This window comes from Pelodiscus sinensis, chromosome 3 (assembly GCF_049634645.1).
Source record: "Pelodiscus sinensis isolate JC-2024 chromosome 3, ASM4963464v1, whole genome shotgun sequence".
NCBI classification, from domain to species: domain Eukaryota; kingdom Metazoa; phylum Chordata; order Testudines; family Trionychidae; genus Pelodiscus; species Pelodiscus sinensis.
The window spans coordinates 142,668,954-142,694,745 of record NC_134713.1 but is presented as its reverse complement, the minus strand read 5'-3'; the positions used below and the strand labels follow the sequence as shown (position 1 = coordinate 142,694,745).

The following is a 25,792-nucleotide window of genomic DNA, read 5'->3' as shown; positions in this document are numbered from 1 at the left end:
ATCTGGAATGTGAATGATCTCTTGTTCAAATCCTTCTTCTAGCTGAGGGGCAGAAGGAATTAAACTGGGACCTGCCTTATCTGAGGTGAGTGCTCTAATTACCATTGGGGCACCTTCAGCCTTCACTGTTGAAACAGTTGGAAATCATCATGTAGCCATTTTGTGTAAGCTCACCTATAAGGGCTGATCTAGCAGGGAAGTTCTGAGCATGCTTACTGTATCAGGTCCCACAGGCAAGTTAGGCAGAGGGATGAGGCTACATCATGCATGCTCAGAAGCCATAACATAGGTGCCTACAGTACTTTTATGGCAAAAAAACCCAATGTGCACTAAGGAAATCTAGGTGCCACACAGCATTTGGCAGCAACTAAGTAGAGGTTTTATAAATCACAGTGGTAATTAAGTATCTAAGACCTGTGAACTTAGCTCATGGGCTGCATCTAGACTGGCAAGTTTTTCCACAAAAGCAGCTGCTTTTGCGGAAAAACTTGCCACCTGTCTACACTGGCCGCTTGAATTTCCGCAAGAACACTGATGATCTCATGTAAGATTGCCAGTGTTCTTGCGGAAATACTATGCTGCTCCCGTTCGGGCAAAAGCCCTCTTGAGCAAATGCTTTTGTGCAAGAGGGCCAGTGTAGACAACGCGGTATTGTTTTGCGCAAAAAAGCCCCAATCGCGAAAAAGTGCTTTTGCGGAAAAAGTGTCCGTGCCAATCTAGACGCTCTTTTCCGCAAGTGCTTTTAACAGAAAAACTTCTCCGTTAAAAGCATTTGCGGAAAATCATGCCAGTCTAGACGTAGCCATAATGCTTAAATCTATGGTAGAAGATGAAAAAGTAATGCTAATCCGTGACATATTTTTCTACCACAAACAGATCAATACACTGCATGAAAGCACTGGTCTCCCTTCCATCGTGAAAAGGAAAAATACATGGAAATGTAAGAACATAAGAGCGGCCATACTACGTTAGACCAAAGGTCCATCTAGTCCCCTATCCTGTCTTTCAATGGTGGCCAATGCCAGATGTCCCAGAAGGAGTGAACAGAACAGGAAATCATCAAGTAATCCCTCTCCTGTCATCCATTTCCAGCCTTTGACAAAGAGACAAACATGTGTCCAAGTACAAGAAACAAAACAACAAATTACCTCAGAAAGTATACAGGTGTGCACAAGTATGCACATGGACACACACACACAAATGCCAGAAGACTGCATGGCTTATTGATGCCTTTGCATTACCCAACGCCAACTGAGACTCCTTCAAACATCTTCACAAACTAGGCAGGACTCATAAATCAAGAAGTCTCCAGATGTAAGACCAAAACTCCCACTGAACCCAGTGTTCCAATAGATCTCAGAAAGGGTATGTCTACACTGCCACCCTAGTTCAAACTAGGGTGGCTAATGTAGGCATTCGAAGTTACAAATGAAGCCCGGGATTTAACTATCCCGGGCTTCATTTGCATCTTGCCGGGCACCAACATTTTTAAATCCCCCTTAGTGCGGACTCTGTGCCCGGCTACACGCGGCACGGAGTAGGTAGTTCGAATTAGAGATCCGTTACTCCTCGTAGAGTCCGCACTAAGGGGGATTTAAAAATGGCGGTGCCCGGCAAGATGCAAATGAAGCCTGGGATATTTAAATCCCGGGCTTCATTTGTAACTTCGAATGACTACATTAGCCACCCTAGTTCGAACTAGGGTGGCAGTGTAGACATACCCAAAGGGAAAAGCTCCAAGGTGCCATCCATTTTTCAAGTATGTAATTACTTTACTTGATGTAGAGTGCCTAACCCTCTCACCCTCTGCCCCACTGGTTGCAATCCATTAAGGAAAAACAGACAAGAAAAGAGACTAGTCATTTAACATGAATGACCACGCTCTTTCCAAATAGCTAAACAAAACCAAACCAGAAAAGACAAAAAAAAGGGGGGGAAAGGGGGTAAAAATCCCAAAGCTTTTCCAGGTTTCCTCCTTGTTCCATGAATTCTTCCTTTTCCCCTGAATAAGAGGAACCCTCATCTTTAGTTCATCATAATGCTAAGCCAGAGAAGCAGGAGAGGTTATTTCCTCCAGGTATGTATGAATCTATTGGGGAAGAATATGGTGGCGAATACTGAGATCATTAGCCTGTGTGTCAGATAAAGATAATAAGCAAGCTAAAGCCAAGAGCAAAATTCTATCAAAAATTAGAAAAAAGAATTTGTGGTCAATAGGTTTGGTCCTCAATGTTGCAGATGCAGTGTAGTGGACAATCCATTTATTGAATGACAACCATGGTTATAATCTGGAAAACATTGATCTGGAACAGTACTGAGCATCTGAGGCTGTGCCTGGTAGACTGCAGGCTTCCTTCCGAAGAACCTTTTTTCAGAAGAGATCTTCCAAAAATACTTCTTCCGAAAGAGAGCATCCACACACAAAAGTGCATCGGAAAAGCGATGAGCTTTTTCAAAAGAGAGCATCCAGACTGATTGGACACTATCTCGCATAAACCACTTCAGGCAGGGCTTTAGGTCACCAGTTGTTTCCAAGTACTGGTGCTGGAGCCATGAGAGACATATGCTTAAAGGGACCCTTCTGGACAGCTGTTTCTCTGCTTCTGCTGCGTGCTTGCCTACTTCTTTGAGGGACAGAAAAGCTCTTGCAGTGCCTGCTGTGGCTGCCCTGCTTTTTTGGATGCCGCAGCTTTTCTCTTGGTGCCATGGAGCTGGAGCTGTCCCTGGGCATGCAATGGCCTCACATGGCCATGATGCAGTTTTTGCAGCACTCTGTGCCAGCTGCCTTCCTGGTCCTCACTGAGCTTGACCCCGAGCTCATTCTGGGGACTCTTTCTCTGGGTGTGGGAGCTACACTCTGACAATCGCAACCCACTGTGGAGAGGTGTTCGACACAAGTTCGTACTGGTGGGACCGGCTAGTCATGGAGCGGTGGGACAACCAGCAGTGGCTCCAAAACTTCCGCATGAAGAAGGCCACCTTTTTGGATCTATGTGTCTGCCTCGCCCCTGCCCTCTGGAGACGCGCCATCCACCTGTGGCCGGCCACCCTCCTGGAGAAGCAGGTCACAATCGCGCTCTCGAAGCTCGCCACCCCCGACAACTATTGGTTGGTGGGCAACCAATTTGGCGTGGGGAAGTCCACCGCTGGGGCCCTCCTCATGGAGGTAAGGCACATGGGGTATGTCTAGACTACATGCCTCTGGCGACAGAGGCATGTAGATTAGGCTACCCGGCATAGGAAAATGAAGCAGCGATTTAAATAATCGCCACTTTGTTTAAATTTAAATGGCTGCTGCTCTGAGCTGATCAGCTGTTTGTTGGCTCAGCGCAGTAGTCTGGACGCTCCGCGGTCAACATCAAAGGTATTTGTCGACTTCTCCGGTAAACCTCATTTCACGAGGCATACCAGGGAGGTCAACAAATGCCTTTGATGTCGACTGCGGAGTGGCCAGACTACCACGCTGAGCCGATAAACAGCTTATCGGCTCAGCGCGGTAGCCATTTACATTTAAATCACTGTTCATTATTTAAATCACTGTTCATTTTCCTGCGCTGGGTAGCCTAATGTACATGCCTCTGTCGCCAGAGGCATGTAGTCTAGACATACCCTCTGGTGCTGCAGTCCCTGAAGTGGGGGGAAGGGAGTCCTGGAAAAGGGGGTCCCTCGGGAAAGGAGGGTGGGGAGGTGTGGGTGAGAAATGGGGTTTGGGGAAAGCCCCGTCCCTGGGGGATTGTACCTTTCTGCCCTCACACAGCCCTGAGCTGGGGGGCAGCCTCATATTGGGTGGCTACTGGGTTGTTTGAGGGGAAGGGAGAGGAGAGGAGAGGCGGGGAGGGGAGGGGAGAGGAGGGAGGTGAGCACCTCCCAAGTGCTCAGGGACACTCTCTCTCATTCTCTGTTTTGTGTGTTTGTTTGTCTCCTTCTGCAGATGGTGAGGACCATCAACTCGATCGTACTGTGGAGGGTCATCTGCCTGGAAGACCTGGACCCAAATCGTGGCCAGATATGCCACCCTGGGGTTCCTGAACTGCGCTGGAGCCATAGATGGGACCCAGATCCCGATCTGAGCACCAGAACATTAAATGACCCAGTATATTAATAGGAAAGGCTACTTTTCTATGGTGCTGCAGGCCGGGGTCGACCACCGTGGACAGTTCACGGACTATTTTGTCAGGTGGTCAGGCAGGACACATGATGCCCGCATCTTTAGAAACTCAAGCCTCTCTGCACATTCTTTGCCCACCGTGAACTTGCCATTGGGGACATGGAGATGCCACTGTGCATCGTGGGGGATGCGGCCTATCCCCTGATGCCATTGCTAATGAAGCCATATACCAGACATGTGGACCCCAGCAAGAACCAATTTAATGCCCGCCTGAACTGGGCCTGGATCCAGGTGGAGTGTGCCTTCGGCTGCATCAAGGCATGGTTCAGGTGCCTGTTGCTCCACCTTGATGTGGGGAAGCACAACATCCCCGAGGTAGTCACGGCATGTTATGTCCTTGTGATTGGCTGGGCAAAGCCAACCTTCCCACTGGAGGCCTTTCAGCACCCTGGCCAGCAGGAGGAGCAGCGGAGAGGTCTTCTGAGCTGGGTAGAGGGGCAGCCCATGTAGTAACAAATCAGGGTGCAGCAACCTGATATAAAAGGAGCTGCTAGGTCAGGGTGAAGAAGTTCCTTCCTGGAGCTCAACCCTGGCAGGCCTCAGGGCTGACTGGAGAAACCTCAGAACTTTGGACAGCTCTGAGTGGGAGCCGGGCATTGTAGCTGGACAGAACCTGGTTCTACAGCTGGAAGCTTGCCAAGAAGCCAGGGCAACCTGGCCAAACCCGGACAAGGGATTTCAATCCCAAGACCCTAGAGAGGGGCTGGATGGAGCAGCATCCAGGGGAAGTGGCCCAAGGACGTGACAGTGACTGTGGACACGGAAACTTAAGCAGGTGACTGTTATTTAGGGTCCCTAGGCTGGGACCCAGAGGAGTGGGCAGGCCTGGGTCTCCTCCCCACCAACCTCCTTGCAAACCACACTCGGAACAGGGGGTAAATGAAGTGGCCTAATCTACGGCCACTGCCTGGACATTGACTCACTCCAGATGGGTGAGTAAAGACTGTGAGACTTCCCTCAGCCACCTAGGGGTGCTCACTTGAAGGGCAGAACCCGTTACAGTCCTCCACAGCATTGTGGAGAGGAAGGGGGAGGCCCTCCTCTGCGGATGGGGGGCAGATGCCGGCTGCGAGGGGCAAGCTTTCCAGCAGCTGAGGACAGCTGCCATCCAACAAGCCCATCAGGCTGGAGTGCGCATCCGGGAGGCCCTGATGGAGAGGTTCTCTCAAGCACCCCAGTAACTCTCCTCAGGGCTTCCCCAACAGGGACCTCTGGCTTGCTGTCCTATCCCTTCCCCACCACAACCCTCACTTCACCCCTTCCCTGACCTCTCAATAAACAAACTTGTTTGGTTTCCAACAAAATGAAGTCTTTATTTCACAGGGAGAGGGGGGGATCATAACCTGGAGGGGGAAGGGATAGCTAGATGTTCCACCTCAGGTGCGGGGACATTATCAGAGTGTGGGGGGGGGGGTCCGGGAACCATAGTGGGGTGGGCAGGATGGGGGACTGGAGCAGGGTCTGGGATGGCAGGAGGGGCAGAGGGAGGGGGCATGGGCATCACCTGGGGAGGGAGCAGAGGCATCGCATGGGGGCAGGTAGAGGGGGAATGGGCATAGCATGGGGGGTAGGAGGGTAGAAGCCAGGAGCAGCAACAGCATGTGGGTGTGCCAACATGCACGACATGAAGGCACACATATTATCACACCACTGCATGAGCTGGTCCTATGCATAGTTCCGCCACTCAGCATCCTCATATATCTTCTGCCCCAAGGTCTGCTGCATGTCACGCAGGATGCTGACATTCTGGCTCATGAGGTCTTCCTGGACCCTGGCATGCCTTCAGGTCCCCCAGGCTCTTGCCGCTGGCTCTGGTGGTGTGTCTCACCCCTCAGTCCTGGCTGGACCAGCTGTGGAGAATACAAAGAGGGAGAGGTGGTCAATCATCCATGCACAAACCATCCCGGAGGCTGTGCCCTCCTCTGTGAACAGTGACCAACAGTCGTTGAGGCAGAGGAGGGGGACGTCTTGGGAACAAGGCCATATGTGGCCCGCACAGCAGGCCATCACTCACAGGGACCCCGAGGTGCCCAGGGGACTGTGCTGCCCACTTCCCAACCCCACTCCCGGCCCATGAACAAGCAGGCAAGGGAAGTGTCTGGCCACAGTGGGATCCCCTCATGGGTGGCAGAGAAGCTGGGAGGAGCCTGGCCCTCCCTGGTATCCGCACACACACCTGCAGCTTGCAGCACTGCCTGCGGGAGTAGGTGGTGCCTTGCATGTGCAGGCATGCCCATGTGCTGTGTGTGGCACTCCTCGGTGTGTCTGGGGTCGTGCTTGTGCCCTTGTGGCCAGTCTGCTTCCAGCTGGGGCAGGTGCTGGGAGGGTCCTGGTCCCTCCCCATTCACGGCAGGTGCTAGGAGGCCTCCTCCCCTTCTCTCCCTCATGGCAGGACATGTGTGGCCTCCCCTGAGCCTGGCAGCAGGATCCCACCCATGCTCAGGGGCTGCCTGCTATGTCCACGTGCCGCACACTAATGCTGCACGTGGTTCCATGTGAGTGGACTGCAGCACGATGTCCAGTCTGAGCAGCCCGAGCGACACTCACACTTTGCCACTCACCTGAAGATCCCTCCCTGGCATCCGAAGAAGCCTGGGAGACGTCCTGGCTCACAGGCAGAGGCTCCAGGGACAGAGTCACCATCTCCATCTCCTCCTCCGGCTGACCCTGGTCCTCCTGCTCCTGCTCCTGCTCCTGCTCTGCGGTAACCTCCAGATGGGTGATGACAGAGGTCTGGAGGTTGAAGTCCACCACAACGGGTGGGGAAGATGTTTCCCCAACCCCCAGGATCTGGTATAGCTCATTGAAGTAGGGGAACATGTGGGGCCCTGCCCCTGAATGCGAGCTGCACTCTCTGGCCCAGACATATCCCTGGCAAAGCTCTTTCACCTTACTCCGGACCTGTTCCAAAGTGTGGGGTGGGTGTCTGCGCTCCACCAGGACTTGGCCATGCACTCGAATATCTTGGCATTGCAGTGCTTGGAGCGGAGATCCTGCAATGTCTCCTCCTCACCCCACAGCTCGAGGAGGGACAGGATCTCCGCTCTAGACCAGATGGGTGCCTGCCTCTCGGTCCCCCTGGGTGGGTCCTGGGACCCCTGGGGCTGTTCCCTGCAAGGTCCAGGGAGGTTGTGGGGGGCTTGAGTGGGAAGGCCTGTGTCAGGGAGAGCTGCACGATGAGCTGGTGCTCTCAGGCCAGCTTCCTGCCACAAGGCCTGTCCAGGGTTCCTGCAGCTTTAAGAGGGGCCAGGAGTCAGGAACTATTGAGTCCTGATTAATTTGAACGGCGTCCACCAGGGCACTTGTGTTATTTCTTTAGGAAAAAAAAAACCTTCTCCCTGTCTACACACGCCTTTTTCAGGGGAAAAAAACCCTCTCCGTCCACACAACTTTTTTCCAAAAGAGCTCTCCAGAAAAAGGCTTCCTCCTCATAGAAAGAGGATTACCAACACCAGAAAAACCTCTCTGTTCTTTCGATTACTTTTGGAAAAATGCAACTGCAGTGTGGATGTAACTCAGGGTTTGTCGGAAAAATTGATGTTTTTTTTCTGTCAAAACTCAGTAGTGTAAACCTACCCTGAGTTTACTGAAGTTGGGCAATACTCAAAGTGGTTACAAAAAGTAAAGATTATACTGTATATCTTGTTACCAATTCATTCCAATCATCCAGTGTCCATCATACATCAAACAGTAGGTTGGTTTTCATTTCAGTAGGGGGCTGTAAAGAATGTGCTATAGTATATTCTTTTTAAATGGAATTTTACTGCCACTTTGTTCTTTTCGTGATTGTTCTTTTTACTGTTTCTGCACACTTGATTTTAAACCGTGAATTCATGCAAAAACACAAAATAATTTAGATGGCAATATCTGTTCTACCTGCATAATGTAGTTACATTCTAAAAGCTCCATTTTTGGAGTAAGGTTTAGTTTCATGTATGTATATGCTGCTTCAAAGATTCTGTCATATAAATTCTGTAAAATATCAGCTTCTTGAGGAGTACGTTTCTTTAGCCAAGCCTGCAAGACAAAATAAAAAAGCATAAAATTTGTCTACATACTAAGTTCAATAAAATTAATAAGTGATAACCCTCCCCTCAGTTTTAATCTTACTTGTAAAATTGGTCTCCAGCTAAGGGCAGAAGAACTGATGTACACCATACCCATCCTAGAAACTGTTGCAGGAGAGGCATTCTCAATGTTATGAACTTCAAATAACAGTTTGCATGTAGGAGACATAGGAATTCGATCACCATTAGCTAGTGTCAGAGTCTTGTTATCATCTAAAACAGAATTTAGATTCTCTATCCATATTGCATCCACAGGACCATCTAAAATCAGAAAGATATTCTCACCTAGAAATAATCAAAACAGAAATAATTCACATTTTTACCTAAAAATGGGAGCAAAATATTCAAAGGATGGCATTTTGAATAGCTAAGCTATAGGTATTAACAAATTAGTTACTTACAGTAAAGAAAAGTTATTTACCTATGTAGTAACAGGAGTTCTTCAAGACATACTGTCCATATACATATTCCACTTATGATTTGCAGGAACTGTAAATTAGTCTTTCATCCAGAAGTACCCATTATGGTGACAAATACATGCAGTGTCCTCATTCCCCACATAAAGGGCATAAAAGAACAGAATGGGTCCATCACCACACAGTTTCCTCTTTGTTGTAGAATCCTAGTGATACAGAACTCCAAGGAAATCCAAGGAAAAGGAGTATCAATGTGGACAAAACATTTTGAAAAGCTCCAGATAAGTAACTTTCCTTTCTTTTTTTCAGTGATTGGCCATATGCATATGTAGGAGAAAGAAAGAGCCTGAAGCATGGGCTTAGTGTTTTGAACCAAAGTAAGCAAGAGTTATACTATGAGTAATAGGCCATGTTAAAAGCAAATGTTTACCTAAAAGTTAGTGTCTCTTGGCACTAGAACTGCTAGCATTGAAGTATGTAAATATATTTCATCAGGACATTACTGGGACAAGTAGCTGAATACATAATAAAATAGCTTGAAACAACAAGAGTGAAAGCATAACAATAGGTAGTGAATGCTTTGGGAAAAAAGTACAAGGGGAGGTACCAAATGTGTCATTAATGTGTAAGATGATATGTCCAGCATACATCATAAGGATGCATCAGGGAGAGTGACCAAAAAACAGATTTTGATAGATAGGTAGAATGGATATATTGATGGCAGAGGCTCAAAATGATGTCTTGTTAGGGCTTTCAATAACAATGGTAGATCCCAGTTAGGAAAGATTGATCTAACCACAAGTTTTGCCAGTCTGACTGCCCTGAGAAAACTGGACACTTCAAGGTTATCTGAAAGGATCTGGCAAATAAGACAGTAGGTGTAACTGACATCTGATGCTGTGAGGCTAGGCTGAAGACCCTGGTCTATGCCTTTGTGAAGAAAATCCAAAAAATAAAGGAGAAAGCAAGATCCGTAGCAAATTTCTTGTGTTCTTGAAACCATTAGTTAACTTAGTCCAGTGGTAGGAGTGGGCCTGACATTGACCTTTGATATGACTGATTTTTCAGGGAGAAGAGTACTAGGTACACAGAGAAGCATATCAAGATGATGTTTGATGATAACATACTATAACTATTCCTTTCTACACCAAAGATGTAATCCGACATGTGTGCTCTTACAACTTGCATGCCTGATTATTCATTTACCTTCCCAGAGCTTTCCCATTCTTCTCTATTCACATCCAGGAAGGTTAAGTGCAGCAGGACTGCTAACTCAGGAAGGGTATGTCTACACTACCACACTAGTTCGAACTAGGGTGGTTAATGTAGTCAATCGAAGTTGCAAATGAAGCCCGGGATTCAGGCTTCCTGAAGCCTGGAACAAGGTGTAACGGTAGTTCGAATTAGAAAGCTTAATTCGAACTACCTACTCCATGCCGCATGTAGCCGCGGGCACGGAGTCCGAACTACCGGGGATTTAAAAATGGCAGCACCCGGCAAGATGCAAATGAAGCCTGGGATATTTAAATCCTGGGCTTCATTTGCAACTTCGATTGACAACATTAACCACCCTAGTTCGAGCTAGGGTGGTAGTGTAGACATACCTGGAAAGATTTAGAATGCTGGTACTTGCCTTCAGGTTTTACCTCTACCACCTGCTCAGGTTAGATTTGGATTATAAATGCAACTTTTTTGCACCAGGTTTCAAACATTTCTAGATGGAAAAAAGCCTTTACTTCATTTTTTTTCTCGGCCTGCTCTGAGCCTGAATCTGAGAGCTACCCTTCCTCAGTGGAGAACAATGCATTTAAGTCAGAGGACCATTAGGTTATTTAATACCTTTTAGCACATAATAAGTGCCATGTTGGGTCAGACCAATGATCTATCTACCCAGAACATGGTGTTGCTTTCCTGACCATCTTGACTAATAGCCATTGATAGACCTATCTTCCAGGAATTTATCTAATTCTTTTATGAACCTCGTCATAGTTGTGACCTTCACAACATAACCTGGCAATGAGTTCTACTGGTTAACTATGCATTGGGTGAAGAAGTCCTTCCTTTGTTTTAAACGTCTGCCTATTAATTTCATCAGTTGACTCATAGTTCTTGTGTTATATGAAAGAGCAAATAACACTTTCTTATTCACTTTCTCCACAAAATTAATGATTCAATAGTCCTTTATCATAGCCCCTCTTAATCATCCCCTTTCCAAGTTGAAAAGCCCCAGTCTTTTTAATTTCTCCTCATCTGGAATTTGTTCCATGACTTAATCATTTTTGTTACCTTTCTCTGTACTTTTTCAAATTCTAATATACACTTTTAGAGACAGGGTGCCCAGAATTGCCTGCAGTAGTCAATGTGTGGGCATACATAGATTTATATAATGGTATTATGATAGTTTCTTTCTTATTATCTATCCCTTTCCTAATGATTCTAACATTCTGTTAGGTTTTGTGACTGCCACTGCACACTGGATGGATGTTTTCTGCAAACTATACACAATGATTCCAAGGTCTTCTTGAGTGATTTTAGATCCATAACTTTAGATACTTCAGATACTTTAGATCCATAACTTTGTATATATAGTTGGAATTATGTTTTCCAATATGCATGACTTTATGTTTATCAACACTGAATTTCAGCAGCCACTTTGTTGCCCAGTCACCCATTTTTGAGAGGTCCTTTTGCAACTCTTTGCAGTCAGCTTTGGACTTAATTATATTGATTAATTTTGTATCATCTGCAAATTTTGTTATCTCACAGTTTATTCCCTTTTTCTGATTATTTGTGAGTATGTTGAACAACACTAGTCTCAGTACAGATCCCTGAAGGCACACCAATATTTAATGCTTTCCATTCTGGAAACGGAGCATTTATTCTGTCCTTTATTTCCTGATTTTTTAACCAGTTACTGGTTTATAAAAGGCCCCTTACTCTTATCTCATGACTGCTTACTTTGCTTAGTACTCTGTGTTGAAGGACCTTGTCAAAGGCTTTCTGAAAGTCCAAGTCCACTATATCCATGGAATCACCTGTGTCCATGGGCTTGTTGACACCTTCAAAGAATTCTAATAGTTTGGTTGGGAATAATTTCCCTTTAAAAAAGCTATGTTGACTCTTTCTCAACATGTCATGTTGATGCATATGTCTGATAATTCTGTTTTTATTACTGTTTCAACTAATTTGCCTGACACTGAAATTAGGCTCACTGTCCTGTAATTGCCAAGATCACCTCTAGAGATCTTTTTTAAACATTGGTGTCAATTTAGCTATCCATCAGTCATATGGTATAGAAATTGATAATGTGTAGTCCTGAACTATAAACTGTATGATAAAAAACATTTGTTTTACTGAGGAAATCTCATCTCTTTGACTACTGGTCTTTCAGTGTGGTTTTGAATTGTTGCCTGGATTTCTCATTTGCAGATGTTACTACAGGAGAACCATGCACCAGACAGGAATAAAAGACTTCAGCTTTCTTAAAAGGAATGTGATAGTTGTCTGATTTTCAGGCCACTGAAGCTGTGGAAGTGGGACTCTGCTAAAGAATTTTTGCAGAGTGTATAATGGCTTCATGAAACAAAAGTGGTTTTAAGGATAGTAGGGACTAGGGAGTCAGCGAACCCCTGATCTATGATATAATAGACATATGTATGTATATGAGGGGGAAATAGCAGAATGAGAAAAGAAGTGGTCCTGAAGGAACAGTTAGGGTATGAGGGAAAAACTGAGTTTCTGCTCCTTTAACAGCCTGGCACCAGGATCCTCATTGTGCAGGTTGGAACAAGTCTCCCCTCTTACTCAGACAACAGTTTAAGCAGTGGGAAGGAGGGCAACACACTAATCAGAGATGGCTCCCTGTTACTATTAATTGGAAAGGCTATCCCGATAGCACTCAAGAATTGGATAACATCAGTAAGTTTATGAGTGTGACCCTTTTTAAGAAGTCTTAAACACTCTTGAAATCATCTAACTATAACATAAAGGGAGAAAGCACAGACTCATCCAAAGTAGACAACATTATAGTAGATCCCAATAAGCCAGCAGTGAGGATTGGCAATTCCTCACTAGGATGTTCAAATTGAGAAACCTGTTCCTGCAAAATATGTAGATCCTCCAGTGTCATGTATTTTGTTATTAATTAAAGCACAGTAGAGGAAACATTGGTACTGGAGCAGCAGAACTCTAGTATCATTAGTTGGAAACAAGCTCTGTGAGAAGAAAATATGAGGTCATACACTACTAAACACTGTTTTGCCTGGTGTTTCAGTGTTGAGATCACCTGGAGAAGCAAAATCTCTCTTGAGGTGAAACAGTGCATTTGAAGCCACTTTCTTTTCTGAGAAGAAACTGATTAGAGTTGCCTCATCTTTTCTTTACCATCCCCTTTTTCACAGCAGGAATATAATTAGACTTTCTCAGATTCTGGGCTAAAGAAGCATCTTATGGGATTTCAGACATTATAGAGTAGACCACTTGTTCACTAGAGCACTCCTATAACATATCACATTATAAAAATAGAGGGGTTAAAGGACCCAAACTCTGAAGATAGTTTCATGGATCTGCCCATTACAAATATTTGGAGGTGAGCCTCTCTACACTTTCACTTCCTGTGAGTAAAGGACCTACAAACTACATTTCCCAAGGATGTGCTATTCTCCCAAACAAAATAAGGACTATAGGGGTATGTCTGCACTACATGGCTCTGTCAACAGAGCCATGTAGATGAGCTTTGTAGACATAGCAAAATGAAGCGTTGATTTAAATAATCGCCACTTCATTTACATCAAAATGGCTGCCGCGCTGTGCTGATCAGCTGTTTGGCGGCACAGCACAGTAGTCTGGACGCTCCGCAGTCAACATCAAAAGCCTTTGTCAACCAATTTCTTGGTAAAAAAATAAACTAAGCCAAATATAAATAACATACCAAGTGGACAACTAGCTAGGGGTATGTCTACACTGCTACCTTAGTTCGAACTAGGGTGGCTAATGTAGTAATTCGAACTTGCAAATGAAGCCCGGGATTAAAATATCCCAGGCTTTATTTGCATGTTCCCAGGCACCACCATTTTTAAATGCCCGGTAGTTCAAACTCCCTGCCCATGGCTACACGCAGCACAGGCTAGGTAGTTCGAATTACGGCTTCATTTGCAAGTTCGAATGACTACATTAGCCACCCTAGTTCAAACTAGGGTGGCAGTGTAGACATACCCTAACTACTTTTGAGAATAACATGTTTCTCCGTCATGAAGCCAGGCAGCAGTGAGAGTAAATGAATGGTCGTTGGCCTGCTCTGACCTTTTATGTTTTCAGTATGGAGTATCATGAAACTGGGAGTAGATACTCAGCTAAAAGGGGCACACATGACCATAAATATTCCAATCCCACATGCATGGGATGCATGCTCATCGTAAGTGGAATTTGCATCTGGACAAACTCTTTTCTTCCAGCAGAATAGACTCAATAAAGCTCCAATCTAGGAGTTGGATCCCTAGCCAGGAAATCACTTTTGAAGCAGCAGCTGGGGAATTTGAGAGTCTGTCTGTCCCTTCAAGAACTCTTTCTAAACAGTAAGAGCTAGCACCACCAAATTCAGTATACCACTTTCTCTTATTGTAACAAAGCAAGATACGAGTTTGGTTGTCCCAGGACAATGGAATGCATTGGAATGGGATTACTTCTCATAGAAGCAGAGAGAAAAGAGACAGAATCAACAAGCATTTGGGACTGTCTGCCTACCCCTGGAACTGCTCTAGCTCCAAGCCTCCCACCCCTCAGGTAATTTTTAGAGAGGGAAAAGGAAACTGAAGCTCCACCTCCCTGCCCATTCAAACTGAAACATTGCTGACTGTTTCCCTTCACTAGGGAATGAGGGGAAAGTTCGCAGTTTGCTGCATTCCTCGCTCTCACTGGGGAGTACAGGGAGTAGACAAACTTGAACCTGCCCCAGCCAGGGGACAGGCACCCCTCCACCAGTTGTGCCCGCTGTATATACAGCTCTAAAGGTCAAACTTTTCAAACTGGGGTGTCTAACATGAGGAAATTATCTACATTTTGGCACCTACATAAAAATGAACCGTTTTTTAGGGTCGATTACTTATAGCTTCCTCTTCAGCCAACAAGAACTGTGGATGCTCAGCAATTATAAAAAATCGGGCCACCTTTATTTAAGTTTATATATATTAATGTAGGTGCTTAATCTCATGTCCCCACGTTTGAAAACGTTGGTTTGTATTTCTGTTTTTTATATTACTGTTAATTCCAAAATTTAAAGCCAAGGTTCCTCCACCAAATATATGGTGTAATTTAAATTAGAGATCAATAAACATGTTATGAAGAATAGGAATTTTGCAACCATAGTTCTTATCAGAGCAATTAACATTAAACAGAAAATACATTATTTTAAAGCCACTAAAATGAATCTATACAGATCTTGATTATAACTACAAAAATAAATCATAATTTATATTAACAGTGCTGAACTGAAAAGATGAAGTGACTAGGCTTCTGAAGCCCTCTGCAGCTCCACTGTCATGACCCTGCTCACTAATTCCTATGGCAGTAGGACTGCAGAAGACTCCCTGTACTGCTGCAGGAGCTATTCAGCAGCAGAGTAGCCTCCCTTGCAAACAATGAGCTCATCCTTTGCCTCCTCACACTGCCAGCTGAAGGTCTCTGCTCTATTATCCCAACCTCCACATTATCCCTTCTGAGACTACACAGCAGCATTATTTTGGAATAACTGACATTTTTCTGAAATAACATAGTTCAAGACTACCCTACAATCAGTTATTTCAACATAATGTCAAAATGTTGAGCTGGAGGACTTCTTACTCCAACTCCGGCACCCCTTCTTTTATGAGGAGTGAGGGTATGTCTACACTACAAAGTTAATTCGAACTAACAGACGTTAGTTCAAATTAACTTTGATAGGCGGTACACTAGCGCTCCACCAGTTCGAACTTAATTCGAACTAGCGGAGCGCTTAGTTCGAACTAGGTAAACCTCATTGTATGAGGACTAAGCCTAGTTCGAACTTACTAGTTCGAATTAAGGGGTGTATAGCCCCTTAATTCGAACTAGTGGGAGGCTAGCCCTCCCCAGCTTTCCCTGGTGGCCACTCTGGCCAACACCAGGGAAACTCTATTGCCCCCCTCCCGCCCCGGACCCCTTAAAGGGGCACGGGCTGGCTACGGTGCCCGTGCCAGGTGCAAGCCTGCCAGCACCCAGCTAGCAGATCCTGCACCTGGCACAGCTCGAGCCACCCACCCGGTGCCCCCCAGCCCTCCCCCTCTTCCCGGGACCAGGCTGGCGGCTCCTGGGAGCTTGCCCGGGACTGCAAGAGGCGGGCACCCGCCTGGTCTACTGCGGACATCGTGGACCTCGTCCACAACCTCCGCACTAGACTCAGGAAAGTGGCCGTCTAGGGCAGGAGAGCTGCCAGCCTGGCCACCCAGGAGCAGGTGTGCATGAAAATCAAGGTGGTCCACTGAGATCCCCGACCCTGAGCCCTGAGCTTATAATGGCTGTACTGGGTCAGACCAAAGGTCCATCTAGCCCAGTAGCCTGTCTGCCGACAGCGGCCAACCCTAGGCACCCCAGAGGGGATGGACCAAAGACAGTGACCAAGCCATTTGTCTCGTGCCATCCCTCTGCAGCCTTCCACAAACTTTGGGCAGGGACACCACTCCTACCCCCTGGCTAATACCACTCCATGGACTCAACCTCCATGACTTGATCTCACTTCTCTTTAAACTCTGTTCTAGTTCTAGCCTTCATAGCCTTCTGCAGCAAGGAGTTGCACAGGTTGACTCTTTGCTTTGTGAAGAACAACTTTCTGTTACTAGTTTGAAGCCTGCTACCCATTCCTTTCCTTTGGTGTCCTCTAGTCCTTCTATTATGGGAACTAATGAAGAACTTTTCTGTATGCACCCTCTCCACCCCACTTGTGCTTTTATAGACCTCTATCATATCCCCCCCTCCATCTCCTCTTTTCTAAGCTGAAAAGTCCCAGTCTCTTTAGCCTCTCTTCATATGGGACCTGTTCCAAACCCCTCATCATTGCAGTTGCCCTCCCCTCTCCCACCTCCTTTTCCCAACGTCCCCCAGTTTTGTTCAATAAAGAGAGATTCTATTTTTTAACACAATTGTCCTTTATTTTGTACATCAGGAAGGAGGGCTAGGGAGGGGTAAGTGGAAGGAGGTGAGGGAGGAATGGGGTACAAGCCCCCAATGGGGAGGACTAGGCTGGCTCTGTGGGCTTCTGGGGGTGGAAGCTCTCCTGCAGCCCCCCAATTGTCCCCTCTACCCAGATGGCAGCCTGCGGCAAGTGCAGCTGGTATGATGGCCGAGTGCTGTGCTGTGCCCAGCGTGGGTACTCTGGGCAATCCAAGCCAGGACTGCTTTGCAAGCGGGGCACCCCTGAGAACTGTCTGTCCGGGGTGGGGGTCGGGTCCCTTTAAGTACAGCCCTCGGCTTGCCTGAGACAGCAGCTCCACGCTCTAAGTCCTAATCTGATTCCCTGCCGGCACTGCTTCTGGCCATCCTTAACCTCGGTTCAGGGTCCACACAATGTGGACATGCTAGTTCGAATTAGCAAAATGCTAATTCGAACTAGTTTTTAGGTCTAGATGCACTAGTTCGAATTAGCTTAGTTCGAATTAACTAATTCGAATTAAGTTAGTTCGAATTAGTGCTGTAGTGTAGACATACCCTAAGGGAAGTTGGAGGAAGAGTGCTCTTTCTCGGACTTCCTGACATGTAGACAGCGCCAAAAGCCGAAATAAGCTCTTTCAACTTAATCCATGCAATTGATGCAGCTCAGGTTACATAGCTTATGTTAGCTTTAGCTCTGCTGTGTAGACATGCCCTGAGACTTTCTTCCATATTATCTGAATCTCATCCTTGCGCCCCCTCCCTCCCAGCATGAAATACATGCTCTCTGCCACATGGGTTTCATGTATCTCATGTGGGGGTGGGGTGGAGGGTGGGACAAGGAAGGGATTTGGATAATGCAGAGATTTGGATAATAGTGTTTTGGATAAACAGGAATATGCAGTATATAAAAAGAGGTGAAATCGCTTTTCCAGTCTTTAGATAGGTTTGCTAACTATTGCAATCCTTTCTGTTACGCTGCATTAATTTTTATTAAATCAAAGATTGTTAGTCAAAGATTGATTCAGCCTGATTATCTGCTTATTAACAGAGCTTAATTCAAAACCCTCATTACAACTATATTTCTTCATTCAAGAGAAAGTTTATCGTCTTTGCAAATACTATTTACTTTTTAGTACAGCACAGATGAGATATTTTGATCACATCATACACAATATATTTGCATACCCTTTTTAGCTTTTAGTGTTTTCCTCCACAGTGTAGAAAAGATTCCATCTGTCCAGTCATTAGTTGCAGTATCAAGTTTGCCAAACATCTGAGGAGCAGTAATAGCTTTTGGGTTCATACGCATTTCTCTATGAGGACGCCCACACTCTGTCATTGCCTTCATCAGTATAGTTATAACTGTTGTTTTTCCAGATCCACTGGGTCCAAGTATCATCAACCCATGGCGTACTTTATAAGTTTCATATAACTAGTGAAAAAAAAGGGAACTATTCTGAAAAATATTCTTAGTTTAAAAAGCTATTTTATTCAGATTTAATTGTATGAGTCAGACAATATTTATAAAATTGCATTTAAAGAGAAGACACTTATTTGTTAGCAATTAGAAAGCTGTCAGAATTATAACATTTCAAATATATTCCTAATTGCTGCTCTTTGTATAATGCTACTGACCAACATGTAATTCCTAAACTGATGTGTTTGTTCTGAAATATAGTTTTTTGAAGGACATCCTGTCTGATCTCTTCAGAGCAGCTCAAAAATAATTTTACTATGACATATTTTTTAAATACATTTAATGTTATTCAGAGAGAAAAATGAATGTTAACACAAACAAGGTATAGCAAGAGAATGGTTAACAACTCCAGTTCTAAATAATGTATGTAATGTACACATAAATACAGAATGCCTTCAGCTTTGTATCCTGGTGACGACAGGAATTCTTGTTATCTCAGAGAGATTTCAATGGCAAAAAACAGTTGGATTTAACCAAAGGCTTCCCAGACCCTCCTACCCCAGAGTTGCTTATACCATATAATGACAACATTAGCACTTATATCAATAAAATTAATTCAATACTTGCTTACCCATTGATATTCTGTGCGGGATAATATTCATTGCTTGAACTTAGTTTTAGCCCTAATCTCTTTAAAATAGGACAATATGACATCCTTCTTAGAACTAAAATAAGACTCTTTTAAAGATATATTTAAAACCCTGGACTTAACTTCAGGACCAAAGGACAAACTAAACAGCTAATAATGGCATTTTATCATAGCCATAATCACATTGTTACTGAATCTGAGACACCATAAACTACCTAGGACTCTAGTTCTTCCTGTTTTCTTAAGAGACTGTCTAAAAATCTCAAGGAGACTTTCTCTGTGAGGTACTCTCCATCACATATATTTATACAAGCCCCAAAAGGAAAAAATACTTACTGTCTAATACAGTAGCAACATCTCCCACAATTCATTATGAATGGCCTATACCTTTCCATTGTGGAATTTGGTAGTGGTACAGTTTTGCTCCCAAGGGCTCTTGGAGAGTTATCCCCAAGCTGTGAAAATACTCATGTAACTGTCAGTTAAGCAAATTATTAACATAAAATTCTATTAAATTTTAACTATATACATAACTGAGATGGAATGTATCAAACCTGCAATGAAGCTGATGCAGTAACACTGGCCCCGCTGGCAGAGAGAGCCCCATCCGCACAGCCCTGCTGGGCATGCTCCAACTGGAGACTGACTATAAAAGCCTCTGGGGCAGCTCAGTCAGGACTGACTGCTAAAGGGGAAGGAGGCACTGAGGGAGCAGGAGTAGGAGCGGGAGCACAGCCAGACCACGGCGTGGCAGCTGTGCTGGGAGCTGCTACCAGAGAAGCTGCAGATTGAGAGTGAGCATACAGAGAAGACGTAAGCCAAGTCCCAGTAGGAAGTAGCCCAGGGAGGGGAATTGTACCCTGAGCACTCAGTGTGTTGCGGCAGGATTCCCCGCTGAGCGAACAATGGACCGTGCCTCTGCCAATAGGGGCCTAGGCTGGGACCTGGTGGAAAGGGAGGGCCTGGGTTCCCCTATCCCCTATTTACATACACCCATGTGGGGAGGAGCTTTACCAAGGCTGTATGGACTTAGGCCACAGGGCCATAATACCCTAATTAAAGGGGCTTATACATGGCCTAAGACCATGGGGGCCATATTACCCTGAAGAAGGGATGTGATGGGTTACCATCACAGAAGACCCCTTGGGGTTGATTCCCAAGGCACTGACAAAGCCACTGACACACACCTTGCTGCTCTCTGGGGCTCCTCACCACCCTGTCTTCCTGTGCCAGCTCCCTGGTCTCCCCCAGCCAAGGCACAGAGCTGAGGTCAATGCCCCCCAGAGGAGCAGTATAGACACTGAATCTCTTCAGGTCCAAGGAAAATGCAGTTTAGGGCCCAGCTTCCTGGGATACTACTCCCCAAATGAATTGTTTTGGTAAGCCCCTTTTAATGGAAGAGGGAATGTACACACTGATTCCCCGTCCCCCAGGTAACAATTATTTACCCTGGTCTTGATAGAAAATAAAAGTGATCTTATTAAGTATAAGCAGTAGGATTTAAGTGGTAATAAGTGAGAATGGTCAGAGCAAAGTAGATTACAAATTCAAAATAACAGAAAATACTTAGCTAATTCTATACTAAAACCTCAGTACAAACTTACTACAAGCTCACCCCTAAAACTGTTTCTTTTCCAGCTAAGCATTCAAACCAGGGCTGTTCCTCACCCTAGGGGTCTTTGGTTCCTTCCCTCAGGTGTGTCAGCCAGCCCCAGGACAAAGAGCTGCTAGTTTCCTAATGCTGTAAAGATTCCCACTTTTGCATGGGAAGTTGCATGGCCAGTCACTATCATTTAGGAAGGTCATGTGACTTCCTAAGACCAATCACTGCTAAGACTTATGGACAAAAGCTATTTGCATATGATTACTCAGACATTAAGTCATCCCAGCACTGGAAACAGCCTTAATGGCTTTCCTTTGCACATTTAAGGCCAGAAAGTATTCCATAGTCCATGTGTCTAATTTTACACTCAATAATAATACATACAATAGAATAAGATATACAGATCCAGCATATTATGACATGAAGATTGATAGGTTATATGAGGTAATTTCTCCATTGCACCTTTGAGTTAGGCAATCTGAGTCCATAAGTCTATTTCATGAAGAATGAGGGGGTCCATCACAGGGGGAACTTATGTATATGGACTGAGGCCATTGGGCCATATTACCCTGAAGAGGGGTGATTTGTATATGGGGATTGAGGCCACTGGGCGGTATTACTCTGAAGAGGGGGACTTGTGTATGTGGACTGAGGCCACTAGGCTGTAATACCCTGACCATAGGGGTGGACATTTGATCAAGGCCACGGGGGCCATAACACCCTGATTAAAAGGGTGTTTATATTGACTGAAGCCATAAGGCCATGCTGTAAATAGCCTTGGGAGTGGTGAGATCATTCAACCGAAAGAATCAAGCCAAAGGGCCTCCAAGTGCTTGCCGCCAGTGTTCCCTCTAAGCTTTTCCATCCATGTAAGGAATAAATTGGGTTATGTGCACCAAAGTATGTGCAGATGTGCACCACCAGGAGAAACACATACTGCTGGTTCTGGTTATTGTGGGAGCTCTGATAATCAGCTGGGCATCATTTGAACCTCTCCACATAAGTGCTCAGCTTAGAGAAACATTACTTGCCACCCCTCAACAATAACTCATATTCCAAAAAAAAAAGAAGAAATTACCACAATAGACTTAATTATGGGGGATGTTATTGATAGAGGGGAAATTATTAGGCAAGAAGCTATCAACTCTATCCCCAGCAGTCTGACACAAATGAAAAGCAGTGAGTAGTGAATTATGTGAGTTGGGAAGAAAAGAGACAATTTGGATACTCAGAGCACTTGGCATGTTGGATAAAAGAAAGCATCTTCTTGTAAAGTGGTGTGGCTGAGGCATATCTTTAGTCTAAGAACACCCAGAGTATGCCATAGTTTTTCTATACAATGCTGTACAGAAACAGACAGAATTACAATAGAAATTGACAGAATAAGGGAAAGTCATCCTGACTTTGAGTTGTATGGAAAGATGCATTCACTTTTAGCAAGAAAGATCTTGGGGTCTTTACCCCTTTGTCATAATTTTAGGTTCCTGCATGGATAAAGCTGCCAGCTCCTTAACTCATCTAGGAGGCATGATAGCAACAACAACAAAAACACTTGTAGGTATCATTTAGAAAAGACTGCTCTGACTGCAGGTCTAGAGAGTCTGATTGATATCAGAAATCTGAAAATTTGAGATTCCTCTGCCAAAGAACCAGAGGATCCTGCACATGAAGATGCTACATGAGTCTGACACCTGGCAATGGTGTTGAGCTGGAGCTCCTTGTTCACACCATCATGAAAAAAATCCAGATTATCTGGAATACCAGAATTTTTGTTTTCTTGATACTCTGAGCCAAATCTAGATCAGATAAAGGAGTAGTCCGTTAGTATCCAAAATAATTTGGAAGACAGTACAATTCCAGTTATTTTGGCAATCACCACCTTTCAATAGCCATGCTGTTAATTGGAAATGGTTTGGGTCTGGCTGGAAGATAGTACCTTGGTGATGGACAGATACAGTGGAGATTCCATTGCCAAGTCTACCAGATCCAAATAACATGATTTCCTCAGCTTGGCCTAGTCTACACTAGCACTTTACATCAAATTTACTCACATATGGTCATTTTTTTCTAAATGCTACCAAGCCTGTTGCCTCAACTTTAAAGGCAACTGAAGTTGATTTCAGTACTCCAGCTTTTCACAAGAAGAAATGGTATTCCCAACCTTGCATGGTTGCCTTTATAATAGGGTGGACACAGAACTGGCAAAAGTCGAAGCTATTGCCTTCCGCAGTTTTCTACTCTGACTGCTGTGGTCAGAACTTGCACCTCCAGGTGAGCAGAAAAAGGCCTGGTAAATTTGAATAGTATTTGCTGTGTGGCCAGCATTGTGAGCACTTCTCAGCGTGAGCAGCACATCGCACCACAGATGGACATGACTTTGACAAATGCAAACACTGAGATGAATACTTATGCTCCCACGGGCTCCAGTTCCTAAGGGTGAAAAGAGACGTGGGGCTCATCGAGGCATAGGGAGATGAAACCATTCCGTCCAAGCTCTGAACCAACAAGAGGAATGTGGACATTTAGATGAAGATCACAAGCTTCCTGGTGGCTAAAAGCTATTCCAGGGACCCCAGCTGTGCTGAGTCAAATCAAGGAGCTAAGGCAATCCTACCACAAAGCGAAGGCAGTGAGCAGATGGCTTAGTGCAGCACCTCAAAGATGCTACTACTACGAGCAGATGGGCCGCCCCTGGCTTTGGCAGAGGTTCAACTGAATCAGGAGACTCCTAAACCTACCCTTTAAACATCTAAATGCACATTCCATCATCATTCTGCACTTGCTCAGTCTGTTGTTAAACTCCTCCTTGCTGGTGTCCAGGCTGTCTGTGTACAGCTTCATGAGCCATGGGACCAAGAGGTAAGGTGGGTCACCAAAGATCACAATAGGTATTTTCAGCTCTACGATTCTGATTTTCCTGTCTAGGAAAAAAGTGCCACTTTGCATCTTTCAGAAGAGGCAGGAGTTCATAAAGATGTGTGCATCATACACCTTGCCTGACCATCTCACATTGATGTCAGTAAAACAGACCTTGTGATCCACCAGCACCTGCAGCGTCGTGGAGAAGTACCCCTTGCAGTTTATGTACTCCATGGCAAGGTGGTCGGGGACCACAATGGGGATCTGTGTTCCATCTATTGCTCCATCACAGTTAGGGAACCCCATTGCTGCAAAGCCATCCACTAGAGTATCCTCATTTCTCAGAGTCGCCACCCCCTGTAGCAGAATGCTGTTGATCATTTTGGCTACTTGTATGAGAACAACCTCCACTGTAGATTTCCTCACTCCCAACTGATTCTGCACTGAAAAGTAGCTGTCTGGCATTGCAAGCTTTGATAGGGTTATTGCCACACACTTCTCCATGGTCATAGTGGGTTTTATTCAGGTATTCTGGCACCTCAGCTCAGGGGAAAACCATTCACAAAGTTTCAAGAATTTTTGAAACATTCAGAAGTTTTGCAGCCACTGCTGAGAGCCCCATCTCTGTATCACAATGCAATCCCATCAGTCTGAGCTTGTATCATGGTGCCAGAAGTGGTGTTGTACTATGTCCACAGGATTTACTGGAAGCTGTGCTAGCATCAGCGCCAGGACTTGCATGAGCAGCAACTCCATGCCATGCTGAGATTTGTCCTCCTCCTTTTCCTGGCAGAGTGACGTGTACTCTCACCAAGTACTGCACCATTAGGCATACCACCACACACATCAGCATAATAATGGTTTGTTACAAAGCGGACTTCATGTTCACGTTGCTATGGTGTCTATACAGGCAACCAGGGCACAAAAAGGTGTGAGCACAGTGCCTCTCATTAATCTCACACAAGTTGGGGACAGACTAGTTAAGCACATTATAGGATGCTGATAATATGAGCCAATAACCATCCTTTGCACAATTTTGGTCACAGGAGCATAGTCCAGATTGCAAAGTTACCCATGGCTCATCAGTCTCTGAGTCGATGGTAGGCTCCTCAGACTACATTACATTCTTCCCTATAGTGAGGACACAGAACCTCAACTTCACAAAATTGGGTGCCCAGAAATCAACCATATTAGAGTCAACCTTATCTCATAGTGTAGACTTGCCCCTCGTGTGGAGATAGAACCTTACTTTCTTCTCACCTTATCTCCTGAATCCTCTTCCTTAGAAGTGTAAGAAGTAAAAATGTAGAAGTGAAAAGCAGAACCTGTGAGAGAGATTATCTGTCAAAAGTGATCTGAGATCTGCTTTTCAGGGGAAATTCTTTGGCAGTTTTCTATTCTTGTGATGGGTAAACAGGTTGGCTGCTAGAAGGCCATACTTCTGTGAGATCAGATTCAAGACTTCCTGATTCAGACACAATTCTGAGTTGCTGTTTGCTGAGTCAGATTGTCTTCTGGTTCAATTCTCATTTGATGTATATTGCTGTTATGAAAGAAAAAATCTTTTCTGCACAGTCTATTATTATAGTCCCCTTTATTTAGCACTAGTGAGGCCACATCTGGAATATTGCACCTGATTCTGGGGCCCCCACTACAGAAAGTATGTGGACGCATTGGAGAGGGTCCAGCAGAGGGCAACCAAAATGGTTAAGGAGCTGGAGCACTTGACCTACGAGGAGAAGCTGAGAGATTTGGGCTTATTTAGTCTGCAGAAGAGAAGAGTGAGGTGGGATTTGATAGCAGCTTTCAACTTCCTGCAGGGAGGTTCCAAAGAGGATGGAGAGAGGCTGTTCTCAGTAGTGACGGATGGCAGAACGAGGCGCAATGGTCTCAAGTTACACTGGGGGAGGTGTAGGTTGGTTATTAGGAAAAAGTATTTCACTAGGAGGGTAGTGAAGTACTGGAATGGGTTACCTAGGGAGGTGGTGGAATCTCCATCACGAAAGGTTTTAAAGTCTCAACTTGACAAAGAGCTGGCTGAGATGATTTATTTGGCATTGGTCCTGCTTTGGGCAGGGGGCTGGACTCGATGACCTCCCGAGGTCTCTTTCAGTCCTAGGATTCTATGATTATCTTGATTGGTACCAAACATAAAGCAGAGCTTAGATTTCCTCCCGATTACTGAAATGTACCACACTGGTAAAGTTGTTCAACTGGGCCAAAACATCCTGGGCCTTTATGATAGCTCTGAAACTCTCATATGGCCAGCTTGATATGCTATATGGAGAATAGAGTTTTATGGTCTTATTCCTTTCAATGGAGCTCCAATTGCCTTTATGCAATTCGGTTTCCCAGGTGTGCTCTTCTCCCCAATAGCCTGTTTTGAGTATCTGTACATGTCAAAGGCATAGGGGAGATCCTTGTGGGCATTCTCTGGGATTGTCTCTCAGTTG

The 25,792-nt window shown here is 45.1% G+C and overlaps 1 protein-coding gene across 3 annotated transcripts in view; it reads right to left on the bottom strand.

The window, feature by feature from the left end:
- DNAH8 (dynein axonemal heavy chain 8) overlaps positions 1–25,792 on the bottom strand; it is a 615,913-nt gene that overhangs the window by 184,293 nt on the left and 405,828 nt on the right. For all 3 annotated transcript variants that reach the window (XM_075925079.1, XM_025186355.2, XM_025186358.2), the window contains 3 exons: positions 17,997–18,243; positions 8,279–8,520; positions 8,045–8,185 (listed from right to left, as the gene is read on the bottom strand). In XM_075925079.1, the coding sequence (XP_075781194.1) occupies positions 8,045–8,185; positions 8,279–8,520; positions 17,997–18,243 (630 nt within the window). The remainder of the gene's footprint in view (positions 1–8,044; positions 8,186–8,278; positions 8,521–17,996; positions 18,244–25,792) is intronic.